At 38.1% G+C, this 19,158-nt stretch overlaps 1 protein-coding gene across 3 annotated transcripts in view; it reads right to left on the bottom strand.

Annotated features, from left to right (window-relative positions):
* The window catches only part of SLC39A8 (solute carrier family 39 member 8), an 80,036-nt gene that overhangs the window by 23,509 nt on the left and 37,369 nt on the right, over positions 1-19,158 (bottom strand). For all 3 annotated transcript variants that reach the window (XM_006930941.5, XM_023252908.2, XM_019829164.3), the window contains exon 6: positions 18,951-19,118. In XM_006930941.5, the coding sequence (XP_006931003.3) occupies positions 18,951-19,118 (168 nt within the window). The remainder of the gene's footprint in view (positions 1-18,950; positions 19,119-19,158) is intronic.

Genomic DNA, 19,158 nt, shown 5'->3' with positions numbered 1-19,158 from the left:
AAAAGTATTCATTTTAGCTGATGAGAAGCATGCAAATCGGGAAGTAACTTAGCTGTGTTAAAAGCACTCTGCATATGACTGCTCTAAGTTCAAATTAATCCTGACCTCTCTGAAACTCAGTTTCCTCATCTGTGAAATGGACATAATCCCGCCTACCAATCAAGGTTGTGCATGAATAGTGTTTGTTAAGTACTGATTATATTCCCTGCACGTGCTGGGTACCACCGTCGTCACACGCCAACTACCACCATCACCATCACTGCTGTCAATTATTCAGGAGTGACAAGTAATAGAAATCTGACATGTACTTGACACTATGTTTTAGAGACTAGAGAAAAGAAACTGTGCAGAAACAGCTTTCCAGGAAGGAGAATGCAAAATCATGTTTCTGGAACTTCAGCATAGGAGCAAGCTACTTTCATATGTGATGGCCTGGTTCCTTGCACTTTCCATCCTCTAAAGATAGCAGGCATGCCATTCTCTCTGTCTGCAATAGTCTGGAACTCTACCCAGATGGACTATTGCTCTCTCTGTCTCACATCTGTGCAGAGTGGTGCCCACGTCTGTGGGCCCTGGGCTATAAAGTTCAACATGTTCAACCCTGAAAGTAAAGACACAAGCTCAGGGCTGAGAATTCTGCCTTTCTGCCCAGCAATCTGTTATGATCTCTAGTCACCTCCCCCATATCAACAGAGTCCAATCCAAACCCTTTCCATTGTTCCCCAACCCCACGCTCGTTCACTGCTACTTCCCCTTTGCCTGAGATGGAAGCCATCTGACACATACTCCTTCTCCTCTAACCACAGACACGTTCTCCACCTTCCACTCCATCTTGGAATAGAATTCTAACAGAATATAAATCGCTCCAACATTGAATTCCATCTTAGAACTCTCCTTTCATAATTAACAGCTCCATCTGTTTACGAAGTCCCTCTTTGTTTCTTTTCTAGGAATTTGCTCCAACAGACATTCTTACCGTGACTTCCATTCTATTCTGCATCTTCAAGCTTTACCTGTCCACTCTAATTTCCTCCTTGTATGAAATCTCCCTTGGATTTCCCAAATCTTGTTTTTCGCTTCACTGAAATAGCTCATTCTCCTAGCCTTTTTCTCTACTTATCAAGTCTAGCTTTTCCTCTTCTTACAGCCCATTGCAGGATAATACCTCCAAGAGTAGCTATATCTGGCTTCAGAAGCATTGAAAATGTATGTATTATTTACCAAAGCCTTTTCCAAAACACTGAGGAAAGAGTTATCTAGCACACACTTTTAATATCTCTCTGTCTTTTCTCCTCACAGTTTCAGTCATCAGGCCAGATCCTCCCAATCTCCTCTTTCTTAAAAACTCTTCCAAAATTTTCTCTCCCACCCCACACCAGTTTTCCATCTTCAAATAAACTCATTATTGTGCAAGCTGATCTATTATTTTCATTCATTACCCTGTGCTTGGGCAATGTAAACAAAGACACATCATATCAAGTAGAATCTACTATATACCGGGGACCCACAGGGTTTCCTCTATTCACAGTTGGAAACATAGCACCACCCCATCCACCCCCCCCACCAGACCCTGGCCATTTTCTTCCACTTTTTCTCTTTAATGTTCCTGTAGATAGCATTGCCTCATGTACAGGACTCTGTCCACCAAAGTGCACCTAACAGACCACCAAAGTGGTCCACCTAATGAACCTTGACATTAGGATATTTTTTTTGAAAAGTAAGCAAATCAACATTACAATTCAATTCAACTGCCATCAGATCCTTTATTCAAACTTGCTATGTGGTTTTGTTCTCTGCAAACTGCCATGAAAGCTCTGTTCTCCTCCATTATTCTAGAAACCTTCATTAACACAACTCTTAGCTATAAATTGGTCCCCGCGTTGAAATATGTCATCCACTTTTAAACCTTTAAAATGTTTTCCACCATATCTTCACAAGAGATAATATGCATAAAATGCTCTCCTCTTTTCAGTTGACATGTGCTTATAAACCTGACATGTGATGCCACAACTGTCTACCAAATCCCCTGTCAAGAGAGGCTCGATTCTGCCATTGAAAGAGTGGACTTTGTGGCTTTGAGTCCATACACAATCCTGTCCACTGTTATCCTCACTTAACCCACCATTGCTTCTCAGGAATATGGTGATGTTTGGTAGCATGGTAGTAGTAGTAATACGATTTAATATTTACTGCATACCTATGCTTATTTATTACTTCTAAAATATTTCATTTAATCCTAGTAATAATCATGACTGGTAGACATTTTTTCAATTTACAGAGGAAGTAAGTTTTAGAAAAGTAAAGGAACCTGATTAGTTGTCAGAATCCAAATTTAAACTCAAATCCATCTGACTCAAGTTCTTTGATGAAGCAGTTTTTAAAGTTACTAATCAATTACCTCTAATGAACAACACTGTAGTCTAGAAATGACACAATCTTTGTGAGAAAAAATAACTTATTTATTCATTTAGTCTTTCACCCTGATTGAACAGTCCTCAATTCTAAAAGCAAAAAAAAAATTCACTATTATAGATAATCCATATTTGGTTATAGTATAGAAAAAGAAAAAAAATCCAATAAAATCTAACACTGAGAACAACATTTAGTAAATTATGAATATGAAGGAACTTTCTTAATCTAATTGAAAATATCTATTAAAAAAATAAACTAAAGCAAGCAACCTACTGAATTTAAAAGTATTCCCATCAAACTCAAAAACAAGACATAAGGGGCGCCTGGGTGGCTCAGTTGGTTAAGCATCCAACTTCGGCTCAGGTCATGATCTCGCGGTCCATGAGTTCAAGCCCTGCGTCGGGCTCTGTGCTGACCGCTCAGAGCCTGGAGCCTGTTTCAGATTCTGTGTCTCCCTCTCTCTCTGACCCTCCCCCGTTCATGTCTGTCTCTCTCTGTCTCAAAAGTAAATAAACGTTAAAAAGAAAAAAAAATTATTAAAAAAAAGACATCATTGTCAAAAAATTAAAAAGAAAAAAGACATAATACTAACCATCACAATTTCTACTCAACATTATCTCATGAATCCTTACCAATGTAATGAGGCAAGAAAAATAAGAGTTCTTTGGACAAATAGAAAAGAAGGAAAAAATGTGCTTATTTGCTCTTCAATGTTTACATACAAAATCAAAAAAAAGTAAGCAAATAAAACTCAAAAAATAGTAAGAGAATTCAGCAATGCTACAGGATACAGTTACTTTTCAAAATCTATCACTTCTGCATACAAGCAATAGCCAATTAGAAAGTATAGTAGAGGAACACCTGGCTGGATCAGTCGGTAGAACATGAGACTCTTGATTTTGGAGTTGTTAAGTTTGAGCCCCACGTTGGGTGTGGAAATTACTTAAAAATAAAAATATCTAGGGGCTGCTGGGTGGCTCAGTCAGTTAATTGTCCAACTCCTGATTTCAGGTCATGATCTCATGGTTCATGGAATTGAGCCCCACTTCAGGCTCTGCACGGGCAGCACAGAGCCTGCTTGGGATTCTCTCTCTCCTTCTCTTTCTGACCCTCCCCCACTTGTGCTCTCTGTCTCGCTCTCTCAAAATAAATAAACATTAAAAAATAACAATAAAATAAAAATCTTTAAAAAATAAAAAGAAAATATAGTAGGAAAAAGATACCACTTAGAATACCTGCAAAGCTACAAAATAATTAGGAATAAATATATCTGAAAATCACAAAACAAGAAAAATCTGAAATATTATAAAGATGTCAGCTGTCCCTCAATTGATCTCTCAGTTCAATGCAATGTCAATAAAAATCCAAAAAAACCATATTGATATGGAAGAACAAAGATAATTTTCAACGAAAAAAAACAGGGTGCAGAGTCTTATTTTAGAAAATTCAATGCTTACTAAAAACTATAACAATTAAGGTAATGTGGTATTAGGCCAGGAACTTTTTTAATATACAGATAAACAAAAAAGAATAGAAAACCCACATACAGACATGTTGATAAATAGAAACATCATATATAGCAGAGACAAAAATGATCTATTCAATAAAAGAAGCTAAGATAAATGCCTATCTATACAGAAAAAAAAGTAAATTTTTTTCTTATATCATATACAAAAATAAATTCCACATGACAAATTAAACTTAAAACTTTTAGTAAATAGTATGGAAAGGGACACCTGGGTGGCTCAGTTGGTTAAGCATCTATCTCTGGATTTCTGTTCAGATCATGATCTCACAGTTCCTGAGATCCAGCCCCATGTCAAATTCTGTGCAAACAGCATGGATCTTATTTAGGATTTTCTCTCTCTCTCTCTCTCTCTTTCTCTTTCTCTCTCTCTCTTTTCCTCTCTCTCTCTCTCTCTTTCTCCCTCTGCCTCTCCCTTGCATGCTCTCTCACAGTCTCTCTCTCAAAATAAATAAATAAACTTTTTTTAAAGTATGGAAACATATCTTCTTTACTTTGACAAAGGGAAAGTTTCTCAAACAAAACTCAATGTAGAAGCCTGAAGAAAGTATTAATGTATTGGCATTAAAATTAAAACTTTCTAAAAACAAAATATAAACTAAGTGAAAAAAGAAATCACAGACTTCAAGAATATATTTGTAGCCCATTTACTCAAAGAAGATTAGGATCTGGAATATATGTAAAACTCCTACAAATGACAAAGACTCTCTGATCAAGCTTTGGTCAGGCTCCTCTGAGCCCTCTTCTCAACGAGGCCTCAATCTTAGGCTTTTGTGTGTGTTCTTGCAGGGTCCAGTTGTAGCAGGAATCCTGTCAAATCAGTTTTATAAGGACTCCCCTACCCGTGATGTCTCTTCTTAACAATTTCCTATCCACTGACCCTTTCACTCTGCTTATTGGTTACAAATCCTCAGCTGCCTTTGCTGTATTCCAGGTTGGGTCCAATCCCTGTCCTCTGCAGAGTCGACCCTAGTCTGGACTAAAGTTCTCTTCACCATTTTAACAAGCATCAGAATAATTTTTTCTTTAATATAAATCAATAAAAAAACTCAACTAAAAGTACGGGAAATAGATGAACAGGAAACACAAAAGTAAGCTTATGATCAATAAACAGATAAAGAGACACTCGACTTCACCAGTAATCAGAAATATACAAAGGCAAATCATAAAATCACAAAAAGACATCGTTTTAAACTCATTAAAATTGGCAATAAATTTTTTTACTTAGTTAATTTTTAGAGGGGGGCTGCATGAGTAGGGAAGAAGAGCAGAGTGAGACAAAGAGAGAGGTAGAAAGGGAAAATCTCAAACAGGCTCCACAATCAGCACAGAGCCCATTGTGGGGCTCAATCCCAGGACCCTGGGATCATGACCTGAGCTGAAATCAAGAGTCAGATGCTCAACCTACTGAGCCACCCAGGTGCTCCAGCAATAAATTTTTTTAAGTATTGCTAAAGAAAATGTGAACTCTCTTCTGCTGTTGACAAGAATGTAAAAAGCATAATAGTTTGGCGAGCAATTTATTGCTATTCAGTAAAATTATCTGTGAGCATACCCTATGACCCATTTCTTCTGAGTTTAGCTATATACCCCAATCTTTCTCACAGAGGTTCTGCAAGACAATCAAGTCTTAATGCCTTAAGGTATCCATCATGTCTAATAAATTATTTTCTCTTCTGTGTATGTAGAATGATACTCTGTACCATCCTCAAAAGATGAGAGAAAACAGTCATTTTTAAATCATTTTCTTGTCTCACAAAGTTGCAGTTGAAGAAAGCTCTAGGTCAATGATTCTGAATCAGAATGTCATCCAAGGGCATTTAGAAGTGTGAAGGTAATGGGGACGATTTTTCCATTGTCATTAAGGACTGGAGTGCTATGTCTGACAAATAGCACCCCGAGAGCCTTAAATGTTTAATATCCTTCAATGCACAGGGTGCTTTAACACAAAGAATTGTTCTACACGAAATGCCACTAGCATGCACCTCAGCCCTAGACAAACTCTACACCCAGGCACAATGAGACATGGATAAGAATGCACATTGCAGCATTGTTGTTATAGCAAAAAGCTAAAAGAGAAAAACGCAACGTGAGAGGAAATGGATCAACAAGGAGCGGTAACATCACGCAGTTAAAATGAATGAAGTGGAAATAGAAGTACTAAAATCTGGGCAAAAAAAAGGAAGTTGCACAATGAAATGTCCAAAATACTCTTTTTCTCAGTTTTAAAAATGAGAAATACATTACTTGTGGATATATAGATACATAATAAAAATATAAGAGCATGAATAGATATGGTAAGGTTAAATTCATGATGATACTGATACAATTCATGTATGCATATGATAGAATTCTATAAAGCAGTGAAAATGAATGAACCACTATTCAAGCAACAATATAAATGAGCTTCACAAAAATGCTATTGAGCAAAAGAAGCCAGATACAAAAGATTACATACTCTATGAAAAACTCCTATATGACATTAGAGCTCATAGGAGCAGTTTCCTTCGGATGGAAAGGTATAACCACAAGAGAAAGAAAAAAAAGGGTTCTGAATTGCCAGTGATATCCTGTTTCATGGTATAGGTAGTGGTTCCAGGAACAAATTTACTTTGTAAAACTTCACAGAGGGGCGCCTGGGTGGCTCAGTCGGTTGAGCTTCCGACTTCGGCTCAGGTCATGATCTCACAGTTTGTGGGTTCGAGCCCTACGTCGGGCTCTGTGCTGACAGCTCAGAGCCTGGAGCCTGCTTCAGATTCTGTGTCTCCCTCTCTCTCTGCCCCTCCCCTGTTCATGTTCTGTCTCTCTCTGTCTCAAAAATAAATAAACATTAAAAACAATTTTTTTAACTTCATAGAACTGTACAATGATGACCTATCTACTTTTCTGTATGTTTTGTCTCAATAAAAATGTTTATTTAGAGAAAATTTAATCATCTTTCCTCCTTTCTGCTGTCCCACCCCCACCCAGCTCTCTTCCAAGCATCTCTTCCTAACTGCCTAATTTGGGTCAATCACACAATAATTTTTTCTATAACCCAGGCTCATATGCTCATTTTTGGTCTTTCAAGCCTAGAAGACCCAATTCTTGCCAAGACTGACCAATACTACTGGAACTTTTATCATATTTGTCTTTCCCTCTTTCCCACCAACATCAAACAGAATTGTTTTTTATCTTACTCTGCATTTTATAAATCAAGTTCAAAACCAAAACATTTTTGGCATCTTATCCTGATAACTCATAAAAAGCTTCTGTCTACTCTGAGTAGGATCCTTTGAGGATATTTTAAAAGATTCTTTGGATAGGAATAATAGGATAGGAATTAGTCAACATATCTATGTCAATTTCTAGGGAGACTGAAAAGATTTTTCGTGGGAAGTCTTGTCTTTGAATATCTTTTCTCTTTTCTTTTTTACTCTCAGATATTTATTCATTCAACAGAAATTAAATAGGATGTGTATGTACCTATATACAGAGGGGAAAGAATGCCCTAAAAGTCTACAAATTATACACAAGAGTCAAAGTTCATAACACTTTGTGTTTGCATGGACCTGATAGTATATATCAATTGATTAAAATTTTAAACTCCACAGAAATAGTAACCATATAATGTTTATCAGGAGATTAGCTAATATCTTCCCCTTTCATTTGGATATCGTAGCGGTCCCTGACTGAAACCCTTAAGCAACTGTGTGTCCTTAAGCAAATAGACAGAATAGTACAGATTTGACTACCTTGAAAAGCACTTTCATATACATTAACTATTGGATTCTCCCACCTGTCTAGTAGTTTGTAGTACCAAAGTTCTTTCATTAAGATATAATGCGTCAGTGGTAACACCAGCCTCCCTGCGTGAAGTCAGGGATGTCCTAGTTGCCCAAATGATTGGTTAATTTAAGGAGTCATAGCAGATAACCCTAAGTCCCTCCTTAGGGATTTCCCTTAGGGACATCTTTAGGAATGTCTTTTCAACTGAACTGAATGTGTCAGAGTGTGACAGAAATGCACTTAGAAGTGCATAGCTGAACAACTCTGATAGAGAATCTGGGCCACAAAAACTGATAATATCATTCAAATGGAAAATTAAATTAGACTTTAAAGTTTTGTTTCATTAAGTAAGAGTAAATGTTTCAAATTCTTTTAGTCTAACAGAAAGTCAATGTCAGACTCGCAAGCATTTACATTCGGAAGGTTGTCTTTATTACCAGATAGCCTTCAAGTTTTAAAAATCAAACTTTAGTTTTTAGGAAAAGTACTCAAATTGTAAAAAAGGTAAATAAAGGAGATAAGAAACCGTGAAATTTTGTATTTTATCCTCTCAATGTGTTACTCTCTGTTTCAGTGCATTTCCCAGTGGAAAAATACAAAGAGACTCAAAAGCCTTTGTGGCTTAGTACAAAAAGCCCTCTTGTAAAGGATGTTGTGTAAATAATGAAGCATATAGATTTAGAAGTTATTCCTGGAGGAATGAAGATTCAGTTGATAGGATTTGATGAGATCGCTATGATTAAAAACTAAAGAAAGATAAAAACTGGCAAATGGAAGAAGAGAAATATGTATTTATCATATGCATACAATGTATCAGACACACCATTACATAAGTAACCCGCAACAAATTATTTAATTTTCCAAAAAAAAAAAAAAATCATTAGCTTAAGGATTTTTGCTCATCATTTAACAGAAGAGCAAACAAAGGCTCTGAGACATTAATTGATTTTCCCCAAATCATACAACTAACATTTTACTGCTGAGACGTGAACATAGGCCCTGTGTAACGCCACAACCCTTGCTTCCTCCTCCACATCCAGTCGCCCTGCAAGGGAAAGGAGATTCAGAGACAACACCAGGGAAGTAGTAGCTAACGTGACAGGTGAAGGTTATTATTACAGCATCACAGAAGCCACCTAAGAAGCCATTCCAAGAGGGAAGGAATGGCTTTCGGTGAAGAACCTGCCTTTATATTCCTAGCATCCAGCCAATAAGAAGTACTCAAGTATGTGCTAAACTACAGGTATGTCTCAAAAAGAATGAGAATGCATGTTAAGAATGTGGTGTGTGGGGTCCCCCGAGTGGCTTAGTCGGTTAAGCATTTAACTCTGGATTTCGGCTCAGGTCATGATCTCACAGTTCATGAGTTCGAGCCCCGCATCAAGCTCTGCGCTGACAGAGTGGAGCCTGCTTGGAATTCTCTCTCTCTCTCTCCCTCTCTCTGCACCACCCCTCTCACTCTCTCTCTCCCTAAAAATAAACATTTATAAAAATAATTTAGTGTGACACTTAGAAAAATCACTTGTATCACCCAATAAGAAATTTCAGAGAACAGGTAGTAATTTTTTTTAAATCAGACATGATTAAATATTTGAGGAAATGATTAAAAAGAGGAAAGCACACATAAAGACTAGTTAGCAAGTGAAAATAATGGGCAGGGTAGCACAGGGTAAGGGTTAACAGATGGGCCTATGATCAGGGTCTCTGGGTTTAATCCTAACCTAATACCTGTGTGACTTAGGTTAAGTTACTTAACGTCTCTGTACATCAGTTCCCACATTGTTAACATGGAGATAATAACTGTATGGACCTCATAGGGTTGTTTCTATAAGGAATAAATGAATTAATATACATAAAGTACTTAAGAAAGTATCTGACACAGAGTCTTCGGTATTAGTTTTTCAAGAGGCTGGACAGTGTGGGAAGAGGGAGGGTTGAAAACTCTTAGGGAGTAGCAGAGTCAGGAAGAAAGAATAAGGTAAAAAGACCTGAACCCATGTTTGTAGACATGGGGAGAAGTAGAGATTCAGGAAAGATAAATGGAAACAGGAAAAAGCCATGGGAAAGATGATCACATTTGGAGGAACTTGCTTTAAAAAGAGAAAGGAGGGATGTCTGGGTGGGTGGCCTGGTCGGTTAAGCGTCCACATCGGACTCTTGATTTCGGCTCAGGTCATGATCTCATGGTTCGTGAGACTGAGCCCCATGTCAGGCTCTGCGCTGACAGCCCAGAGCCTGCTTGGAATTCTCTCTCTCCCTCCCTCTCTCTCTCAAAATAAACTTAAAAAAAAAAAAAAAAACTTAAAGAAAAAAAAAAAAAAGACAGAGAGAGAAAGGATACAAGTCCTGACACAAATATGAAGGTGGAAAGCAGATAAGGAGACAGATTAGTTTTCAGGACATAAGAGATGACATGAGACAGCCAAGTTCACAGATTCCAAATAACGATCTCCATCTCACTAAAGAAGCAAAGGTAGGAGGGGGTATTTTGCAGAGTAATGAGAAGATTTTAGAACAGATATTCTTAAAAATTTGAAAAGGTTCACTAGAAATGAATAAAAATGTAGTTAGTATTAGAAAAGTGGGCTAAATTCAGAGAGGAATCAGGTATCAAGTTTTGTGACTTTCTAGCACAAAGACTAGAGCCAAATAAAATGGCCTGCAGGGCAAGGAAGTGTTGAGATCCAGTGAGCGCAAATTTTCCTGATGTTGGATCCCTACCCAGAACTCCTCTTCACTACTGTCCAGGGACATCATCTGCTTTTCCATAAATACCAGTCAATCAAGAAATATGAATATAACTTCTTACATAATCTTATTACTTACACAGTTTTCAGTTTTAACTAGTGCCTGATATAACCACATATAGGGAAGAAACTATTTTCTGTTTTCCAAATATTGTGATTTTATTTTTTTTAATATGAAATTTATTGTCAAATTGGTTTCCATACAACACCCAGTGCTCATCCCAACAGGTGCCCTCCTCAATACCCATCACCCACCCTCCCCTCCCTCCCACCCCCATCAACCTTCAGTTTGTTCTCAGTTTTTAAGAGCCTCTTATGGTTTGGCTCCCTCTCTCTCTAACTTTTTTTTTTAATTCCTTCCCCTCCCTCGTGGTCTTCTGTTAAGTTTCTGAGGATCCACATAAGAGTGAAAACATATGGTACCTATATTTCTCTGTATGACTTCAAATATTGTGATTTTAAACAATCAGTAGGCTTTGAGTGAAATACAGCAGAATGGATATATATATATATATATATATGTGTATATATATATATATATATATATATATATATATATATATATATCTGTAGTCCCTCCTGAAACTCCTTAAAATAAAGAAATAAAAGGGTCATAATGTCACAGGACAGAAAGCATGGCAGATGATATGACAACATTGAGATATTTATTTTGGAAGATGAAAAGTGGAGGATCATTCTAACTGACTTCATACAAGAAAAAAGTCAACAAGAAACAAGGTGATGTGGGGCCAAGAATCTCAGAGAACTTTAGGGAATGGAGGCACCAAGTACTTCTCAAGGTGATGGAAGAAGAGTGGAACTAAAAATAAGAGAATTCAGGGGCACCTGGGTGGCTCAGTTGGTTAAGCGCCCAGCTCTGAATTTCAGCTCAGGTCATGATCTCACGGTTCATGGGATAGAGCCCTGAGCCACGCTCTGTGCTGACAGCATAGAACCTGCTTGGGATTCTCTCTCTCTCTTTCTGTCTCTCAAATAAATAAACATTAAAAGGGAAAAGAAGAGAATTCACTGTAAGTTTATTAAGGGAGCAATCAGAACGCCAGATCTTTGCTCCCAAGACCATGCATCAAGGCAACCACCCCAAATGATGACTAGAGACTCAGACTTTGAGAAAATTGAACCAGAGAGACCTTTCCTTTAAGGACCCAAAGAAAACTGAAAGCTGAAATGAAGTGTGGTGCTGAAGACAGGGGTATGAAGTCAGATAGGCCCAGTGCCCAGTCCCCTTCTGTTCCCACACAACTCCCAACATGGACAGCCAGGAATGCACACCTGCCTTCCCACCTCTGGGCAGGAATGGGGAAAAACCAAGAACCCAAGAGAAAAGACCTATATAAGCCCCACACATATAGACAGGGCTTCTCATCAGTTTTTTTTTTTTTTCTATCTCATACTTTAAAAAAAAGAACATAGGGGTGCTGGCTGGCTCAGTCAGTAGAGCACACAACTCTTGATCTTGGGGTTGTGAGTTCGAGCCCCACGTGTAGTGTGGAGTTTACTTTTTTTTTTAATGTTTATTTATTTTTGAGACAGAGAGAGACAGAGCATGAATGGGGGAGTGGCAGAGAGAGAGAGGGGGTCACAGAATCAGAAGCAGGCTCCAGGCTCTGAGCTGTCAGCCCAGAGCCTGACGCAGGGCTCGAACTCACGAACCGTGAGATCATGACCTGAGCTGAAGTCGGACGCTCAACCGACTGAGCCACCCAGGCACCCCTGGAGTTTACTTTTAAAAAGAAGAATGCTTTCCACATTCTGGTATATTTCAGTTAGGTTATGAAAGGGCAGAAAGTTTATTCTATCCTATTGATGTATACTCAGTACTTAGAATAGTGCCAAGCACATATTAGGCACTCAGTAAATACTTGATGAATGAATTAGGTGTATTTAACATCTACTGGACTCACATGAAGACCCAAGCACCTCAAAAATGTAATCTCTCAATTTGGAGATTATCGCTTCATGTCAGTTATTGACAAAGTAAGTGCCTCTATCATCACCACACTTTGCAGCTAAATTCTACTTCATTGCACCTCAGTTTTTTAAAGTATTTATTTATTTATTTATTTACTTATTTACAGAAAGAGAATGACAGAGACAGCGCAAGTGGGGAGGAACAGAGAGAGGGAGAGAGAATCCCAAGCAGGCTCTGCACTACCAGCACAGAGCCCAATGTGGGGCTCACACTCACGAATCATGACCTGAGCTGAAATCAAGAGTCAGATGCTTAACCGACTGAGCCACCCAGGCACCCCTTTTGCACCTCAATTTTAAACATAAAATTCACCATAGTTAACTTCTAAAAATGGCTGATAATAATTGTTCTTTTATTAGGGGAAAAAAAGGTGACTAATCCCTTTGTCTTTATTGGCATCAATTCCCCAATAAAAGCACAAAAGGTTTCCTTTAGAAAAAAGACTGATTACAGACTACAGGAGAAATAAGTCACATGGTCCCTCTAGCGGCCCAGAAAAAGCTAACACTCTCCAGAGTACCTGACATTACTAGGAAGTCAACACCTAGCAAATACAGTCCTTGTAAAGCTATAGATTCCCAGGGAAAAGACTCATCTGGCTGTACAGATACTTACATGATTTCACAGGGTTATATAATAGAAAGAGAAAAGAAAAAAGCAACAAGTGTCACTGGGAGAGCTGTGAAACATCACCTAGTGGCAATAACTGAATAAGGCACACACACATACACCTGTGCATTACATGGATTATGGTGCCTAACATTTACAGGATCTGAAGCAAGGGTACTAAGGAAGTCTTACTAATTTGTCTAAATATTTAAAAGTTACTGGGGAGCCGGGGTGGCTCAGTCGGCTAAGCGTCCAACTTCAGCCCAGGTCATGATCTCACGGTTCCTGGGGTCGAGCCCCGCGTCGGACTCTGTGCTGACAGCTCAGAGACTGGAGCCCATTTCAGATTCTGTGTCTCCCTCTCTCTCTCTCTGCCCCTCCCCCACTCACACTCTGCCTCTCTCTGCCTCTCAAAAATGAATAAATGTTAAAAAATTTTAAAGATAAAGTTATAATCAAGCTAATAAACTGTATCCTCTTACTGTAATAAATATACTTTCATGCCAATACATTTTTTTAAACGTGTAAAGCTCTAGTTTTATATGACTGAACACAGACAAAATACCAAAGGCAACTAAATTGCATAGCTGAGTATTCTATGATGGACCAGAATTGTTGGGATGGATATTTATAAAGACGTCCCTAAGACATGCATTTTAATTATTCTGTAACAATGCTTTTGTTCTTCCTATATTCTAGCAAAATCTAGAATCACACTATTATCTAGATTGTCATATAATTTACTTTCTATTGATAGAATGTCAAATTAGACTACCTTTCTTAACTCACTCTTAGTTTCTTATTATTTTCAATTTGGAAAAAAAAACTTCATTGAAGCAATAGCAACAAGAATCATCAACAAAATTCTTAAGGCAATGAATACTTGGACTCAGAAATGAACCATGAATTTTCCATGTCCTGTTATTCCAATGGGGTCGTATAGGTTAAATCCTTTTTATCATATAAAAATTAGAGGGGCAGCTGGGTGGCTCAGTTGGTTAAGCATCCAACTCTTGATATCAGCTTGGGTCCTGATCTCACCATCGTAGGATCCGGCCCCGCATCAGGCTCTGTGCTGAGAGCCTGCTTGGATTTTCTCTCTCATCTCTGCCCCTTCCCCACTTCCTCTCTCTCAAAAATAAATAAACATTTTAAAAAGTTAGAAAATGTTTTAAAAAATGTTTTTAACGTTTGTTTATTTTTAAGAGAGAGACAGAAACAAAGGGTGAGCGGGGGAAGGGCAGAGAGAGAGGGAGACACAGGATCCAAAGCAGGCTTCAGGCTCTGAGGTGTCAGCACAGAGCTTGACGTGGGGCTCAAACCCATAAACCGTGACATCGTGACCTGAGCTGAAGTCGACTGCTTAACTGATTGAGCCACCCAGGTGCCCCAAATTAGAAAATATTTTAATTTTATTATTAAAATCACTATCATATATATTACTCTTATCTCTTAAAGCAATATCTTAGCTCTTTGAGTATTTCTAAAATTCTACTGCTTTCAATTTTGTGTGTGTGTGTTTTATTTATTTTATTTTGTTAATGTTTTTATTTTAGAAGGAGAGAGAGAGAGAGCACAAGCCAGGGAGGGGCAGAGAGAGAAGGAGACACAGAATCCAAAGCAGGTTCCAGGCTCTGAACTGTCAGCACAGGGCTCGACACAGGGCTCAAATTCGTGAACCACGAGACCATGACTTGAGTCAAAGTCAGACACTTAACCGACTGAGCCACCCAGGCACCTGTTGTGTGTGTGTTTTAAAAGCAATTTTATTTTATTTTTATTTATTTAAATCCAAGTTACTTAACATATAGTGTAGTATTGGTTTCAAGAACAGAATTTAGTGATTCATCACTTACATATGGCACCCAGTGGTCATCACAAGTGCCCTCCTGAATGCCCATCACCCATCTAGCCCATCTCCCCACTCACCTCCCCTCCAGCAACCCTCAGTTTGTTCTCTATGTAAGAGTCTCTTATGATTCACCTACTTCTCTGTCTCTATCTTATTTTTCCTTCTCTTTCCCTATGTTCATCTGTTCTGTTTCTTAAATTCCACATATGAATGAAATCATAAGATATTTGTCTTTCTCTGACTGACCTATTTCACTAGCATAATACACTCTAGTTCTATCCATGTTGTTGCAAATGGCAAGATTGCATTCTTTTTGATCATCAAGTAATATTCCGTTTACATACACACATACACACACACACACACACACACACACACACACACACCACTTCTTCTTTATCCATTCATCAGTTGATGGGCATTTAGGGTCTTTCTATAATTTGGCTATTGTTGATAGTGCTGCCAAAGACTGGAGTGCATGTGCCCCTTCAAATCACCATTTTTGTATCCTTTGGATAAATACCGAGTAGTGCAATTGCTGGTTCTATTTTTAATTTTTTGAAGAACCTCCAGACTGTTTTCCAGAGTGGCTGCACCAGTTTGCATTCCCACCAACAATGTAAAAGTATTGCCCTTTCTCCACATCTTTGCCAGCATCTGTTGTTTCCTGACTTGTTAGTTTTAGCCATTCTGACAGGTGTGAGGTGGTATCTCACTGTGGTTTTGATTTATATTTCCCTGATGCTAAGTGATGCTGAATATCTTTTCATGTGTCTGTAAGCCATCTCTATGACTTCTTTGGAAAAGTGTCTGTTCATGTGTTCTGCCCATTTCTTCACTGGATTATTTGTTTTTTGAGTGTTGAGGTTGATAAGTTCTCCATAGATTTTGGATAGTAACACTTTATCCAACATGTCATTTGCAAATACCTTCTCCCATTCTGTCAGTTGCCTTTTACTCTTGTTGATTGTTTCCTTCCCTGTGCAGAAGATTTTAATCTTAATAAAGTCCCAATAGCTCATTTTTGCTTTTCTTCCCTTTCCTCTAGAGACATGTCTAGTAAGAAAGTGCTGTGGCTGAGGTCAAAGCGGTTGCTGCTGGTTTTCCCCTCTAGGATTTTTTTAATGCAATATAAAAAGAAAACTGAAAATAATGAGGCTCCTAGGTGGCTCAAGCGGTTAAGCGACTGACTCTTGATTTCGGCTCAGGTCAGGATCTCATGGTTCATGGAATTGAGCTGTCAGTGCAGAGTATGCCTGGGATTCTCTCTCTCCTCCCCCACCTCTCTCTGCCTCTACCCATGCTGGCACTCTCTCTCTCAAAATAAATAAATACATTTTTAAAAAAGAAAATTGAAAATAATAGACATTACTCAGTACTTAAGTCTATCTTCATTTAAGACTATACCTTCAACCAGATGGCCAGAAAATAGTCCCCATAAGAAATTAGTGTCAGGACTATTTGCATGGCTCATCTCAAAGCCTGGTGCATGGCTGTCATCCTGGAACACATCTTCTCTGACTGGAGTTGGACTTCTAATTCCTGGAAGTATATTTCCAGAATCCTAGCTTCATTACACCCTCTCACTAGATTGGTAGTTTACCTTGGTTTACAATTCCACAGTTGTTTCTATTCAGAATACCAAAGGAATAGTGCCACTGGTCTCCAGAATTGGTATCAGAAGTCCAATACCATTTCAATTCCAGTTCCCTTGTATATAACCCATTTGACCACTCTCAAAGATTTTAGAACAGTTTTTTCTCAGATATTTGCATAGCTGGTTCTTCTTTCTCATTATCCAATTCTCTGCTGATCTGTGGAGGGACCTCTGTTGATCAAAGAAGCCCCCACGTGTCACCCCACATCACCATACTATATTTTCACCAAAGTATTGCTACATGAAATTTTCTTGTTCTACTCTTTTCTATATTGTCTACTAAATAAACAATGGCTTCACAAGAATTCATTTGCTTCTGAAACCCCAGGGCCCAGGACAGTGAGCAGGTACTCAATAAATGTTTATTGAGTAAATGATTGAAATCCTGTGTACTAGCACTACCAGAAATAGAGTAAGAATAACTTTTCAACTGGTATTTCTAAATTATGTGAAACAGGATCATGTGTAGGATCCCATTTTTGTCAGGGTGCTAATATTTATACAAACATGTCTTCTGGCCATAGTAAATCATAAATCAGGATCCCAAAAACTTTAAAACTAAAATCAAACTTTCGAGCAGTTCAATTTATTTGCCCTCAGAAAGCAACAGCCTAGGGTCAAATTATCTTCTTCCTCTAAGAAAATTAATATTTATCAAGTCAAGAGTTAATGTCATCATCTTGATTCTAGTAGAGAATTTGCGACCTGAGGAAGGCAATCCAGCAAGAGTGCAGGCTTCCACATCAGATGGCCTCAATCCTGATCCAGGCTTTGCCACGCAGGAGCTGTGTGTCCTTGGGGTGGTTATTTAACCTTTCTAAGCTACAATCCCTGAATTATGACAGTTTCTATCTCCTAGACTATGATGAGGGTCCAAGGAGGCCATTCACTTAAAATTCTAGGCAGAGTCCCTGAGCATTAATAAATGTTAGCTATAATTATTGTGAGAAATTATCTACTTGAACATTTCATATTCTTTGCAAAATCTTGGCTGAAAACATCATTCATTACATTGCATGAAATAATTTCCTCTCTTAGTTTAGTGCTAACACAAAACTGCCTCTTCAAACACACTTGAGATTTTCCTTAATCAGGTGGGGCAAAGTATATGATGGATCATGTTTTCTTTCCAGAAGGAAACTCAGGTCCTTTGCCATAATAACCTCTTCCAGATATCTTTTTTCTACTTGTTTTTTTCCTAGCAGACTTTCCTTGATTCAATGTTTCTTTTCTACATTATGTTTAACTTTGTAGCTTCTGGATCTACTATTTACTAGCTGAGTGACCCTGCAGAAGTTATTCAACATCTAAAGTCCCATTTTCTTCATCTGTCAAATGAGAATGATTATGAACACAAATGACACTGTTACCCGAGCACCCCTTTTTCCTCAACACTCCTCTACTCCATCCATACGCCCTGGCAGTCATACAAGGGGCCCAACTCTATTAGTCTAGAAGTGGACATCTAATGCAAGCCGGACCAAGGAGACACTTGCCAGGAATTTTGTATTTAGAGCTGAAAGAGTCAGGTTAAATTTCCTTCTAGTGGCTGAAATTATAAGACATAAATCTCAGGAGTTGCTGGTGGCTGTGTTTCCCACCTATGGAAGGAGTCACCGCACAGTGAAAGAATGGCTCTAAGATACAGGAAGGAGGAGAGGGCAAAGGAGTTCTAACAGTCCTAATGGTTCCTAGGTTCTCACTCTTCTGATAGCCTGGCTGTTCCATTAGACAGCCCACTGTCTTTCCAATAAACTCTCCTTTCTGCACGCATAATTTGTGTTTGATTCCCATCATTTGAAACTGAAACAGTTCGAATACATAGAAAATAAACCCTACTTTGAATAATTGCCATAAAAAGTAAATGAGACAAAACAATTAAGTGCCTAGCATGTTACCTGGCACATAATACTCACTCAAGAAATGATTCCTATTAACGTTATTTAGAAGATGGAGATACAAATCCTAAATCAATTAATTAATGAACATGACTTTAATAGCTTACAAATTTTGTTTCTTGCAGTTTCAAAATTACTCAAAGGGATTCTTTGGTTTTGGATCTTGAAAGAATTGCAAAATAAGAGAAATGCTCTGATTAAGTTTGCTACATAGCACTAAATCCAAGTTACTCATACATACAGTTAAATGATCTTAGGGAATAGTGAAGTCTCAGATCCAGTAACCCACAATTTCTTGCTTAACTCACTTGTTTAGAGTACATATAGGGAGGAAAATTGGAAAAAGAATACAGACTCACATTCCACTTACTTCCACATATACAAGAATAAGTGAGACGCACTTCAGTGTCTAAATATTGACTTGGCTGCATTCACAGAAGTGTTCACATTGTATAAATGATGCAATATAGTAAAGTGAAAATGCCATACCTGGAGAGATACCACACTGACATTATCAAAATGGATGTGTCCGTTAGGTTCTGTGACAGCTGGATTTGCATAACATGTGACACCATTGATTGCAGGTAACGTTTTAGGTTGATGAGTTTTCTCACGAGAAGGACCAAAATCATCATTTGAAAAGTGGGTATGATCATTCTACATGAAACAATTTTTAAAGGAAGAAGAGGTTATAAGA

Source organism: Felis catus, chromosome B1 (genome assembly GCF_018350175.1).
Source record: "Felis catus isolate Fca126 chromosome B1, F.catus_Fca126_mat1.0, whole genome shotgun sequence".
Lineage (NCBI taxonomy): Eukaryota > Metazoa > Chordata > Mammalia > Carnivora > Felidae > Felis > Felis catus.
This window is presented reverse-complemented; position numbering and strand designations above follow the sequence as displayed.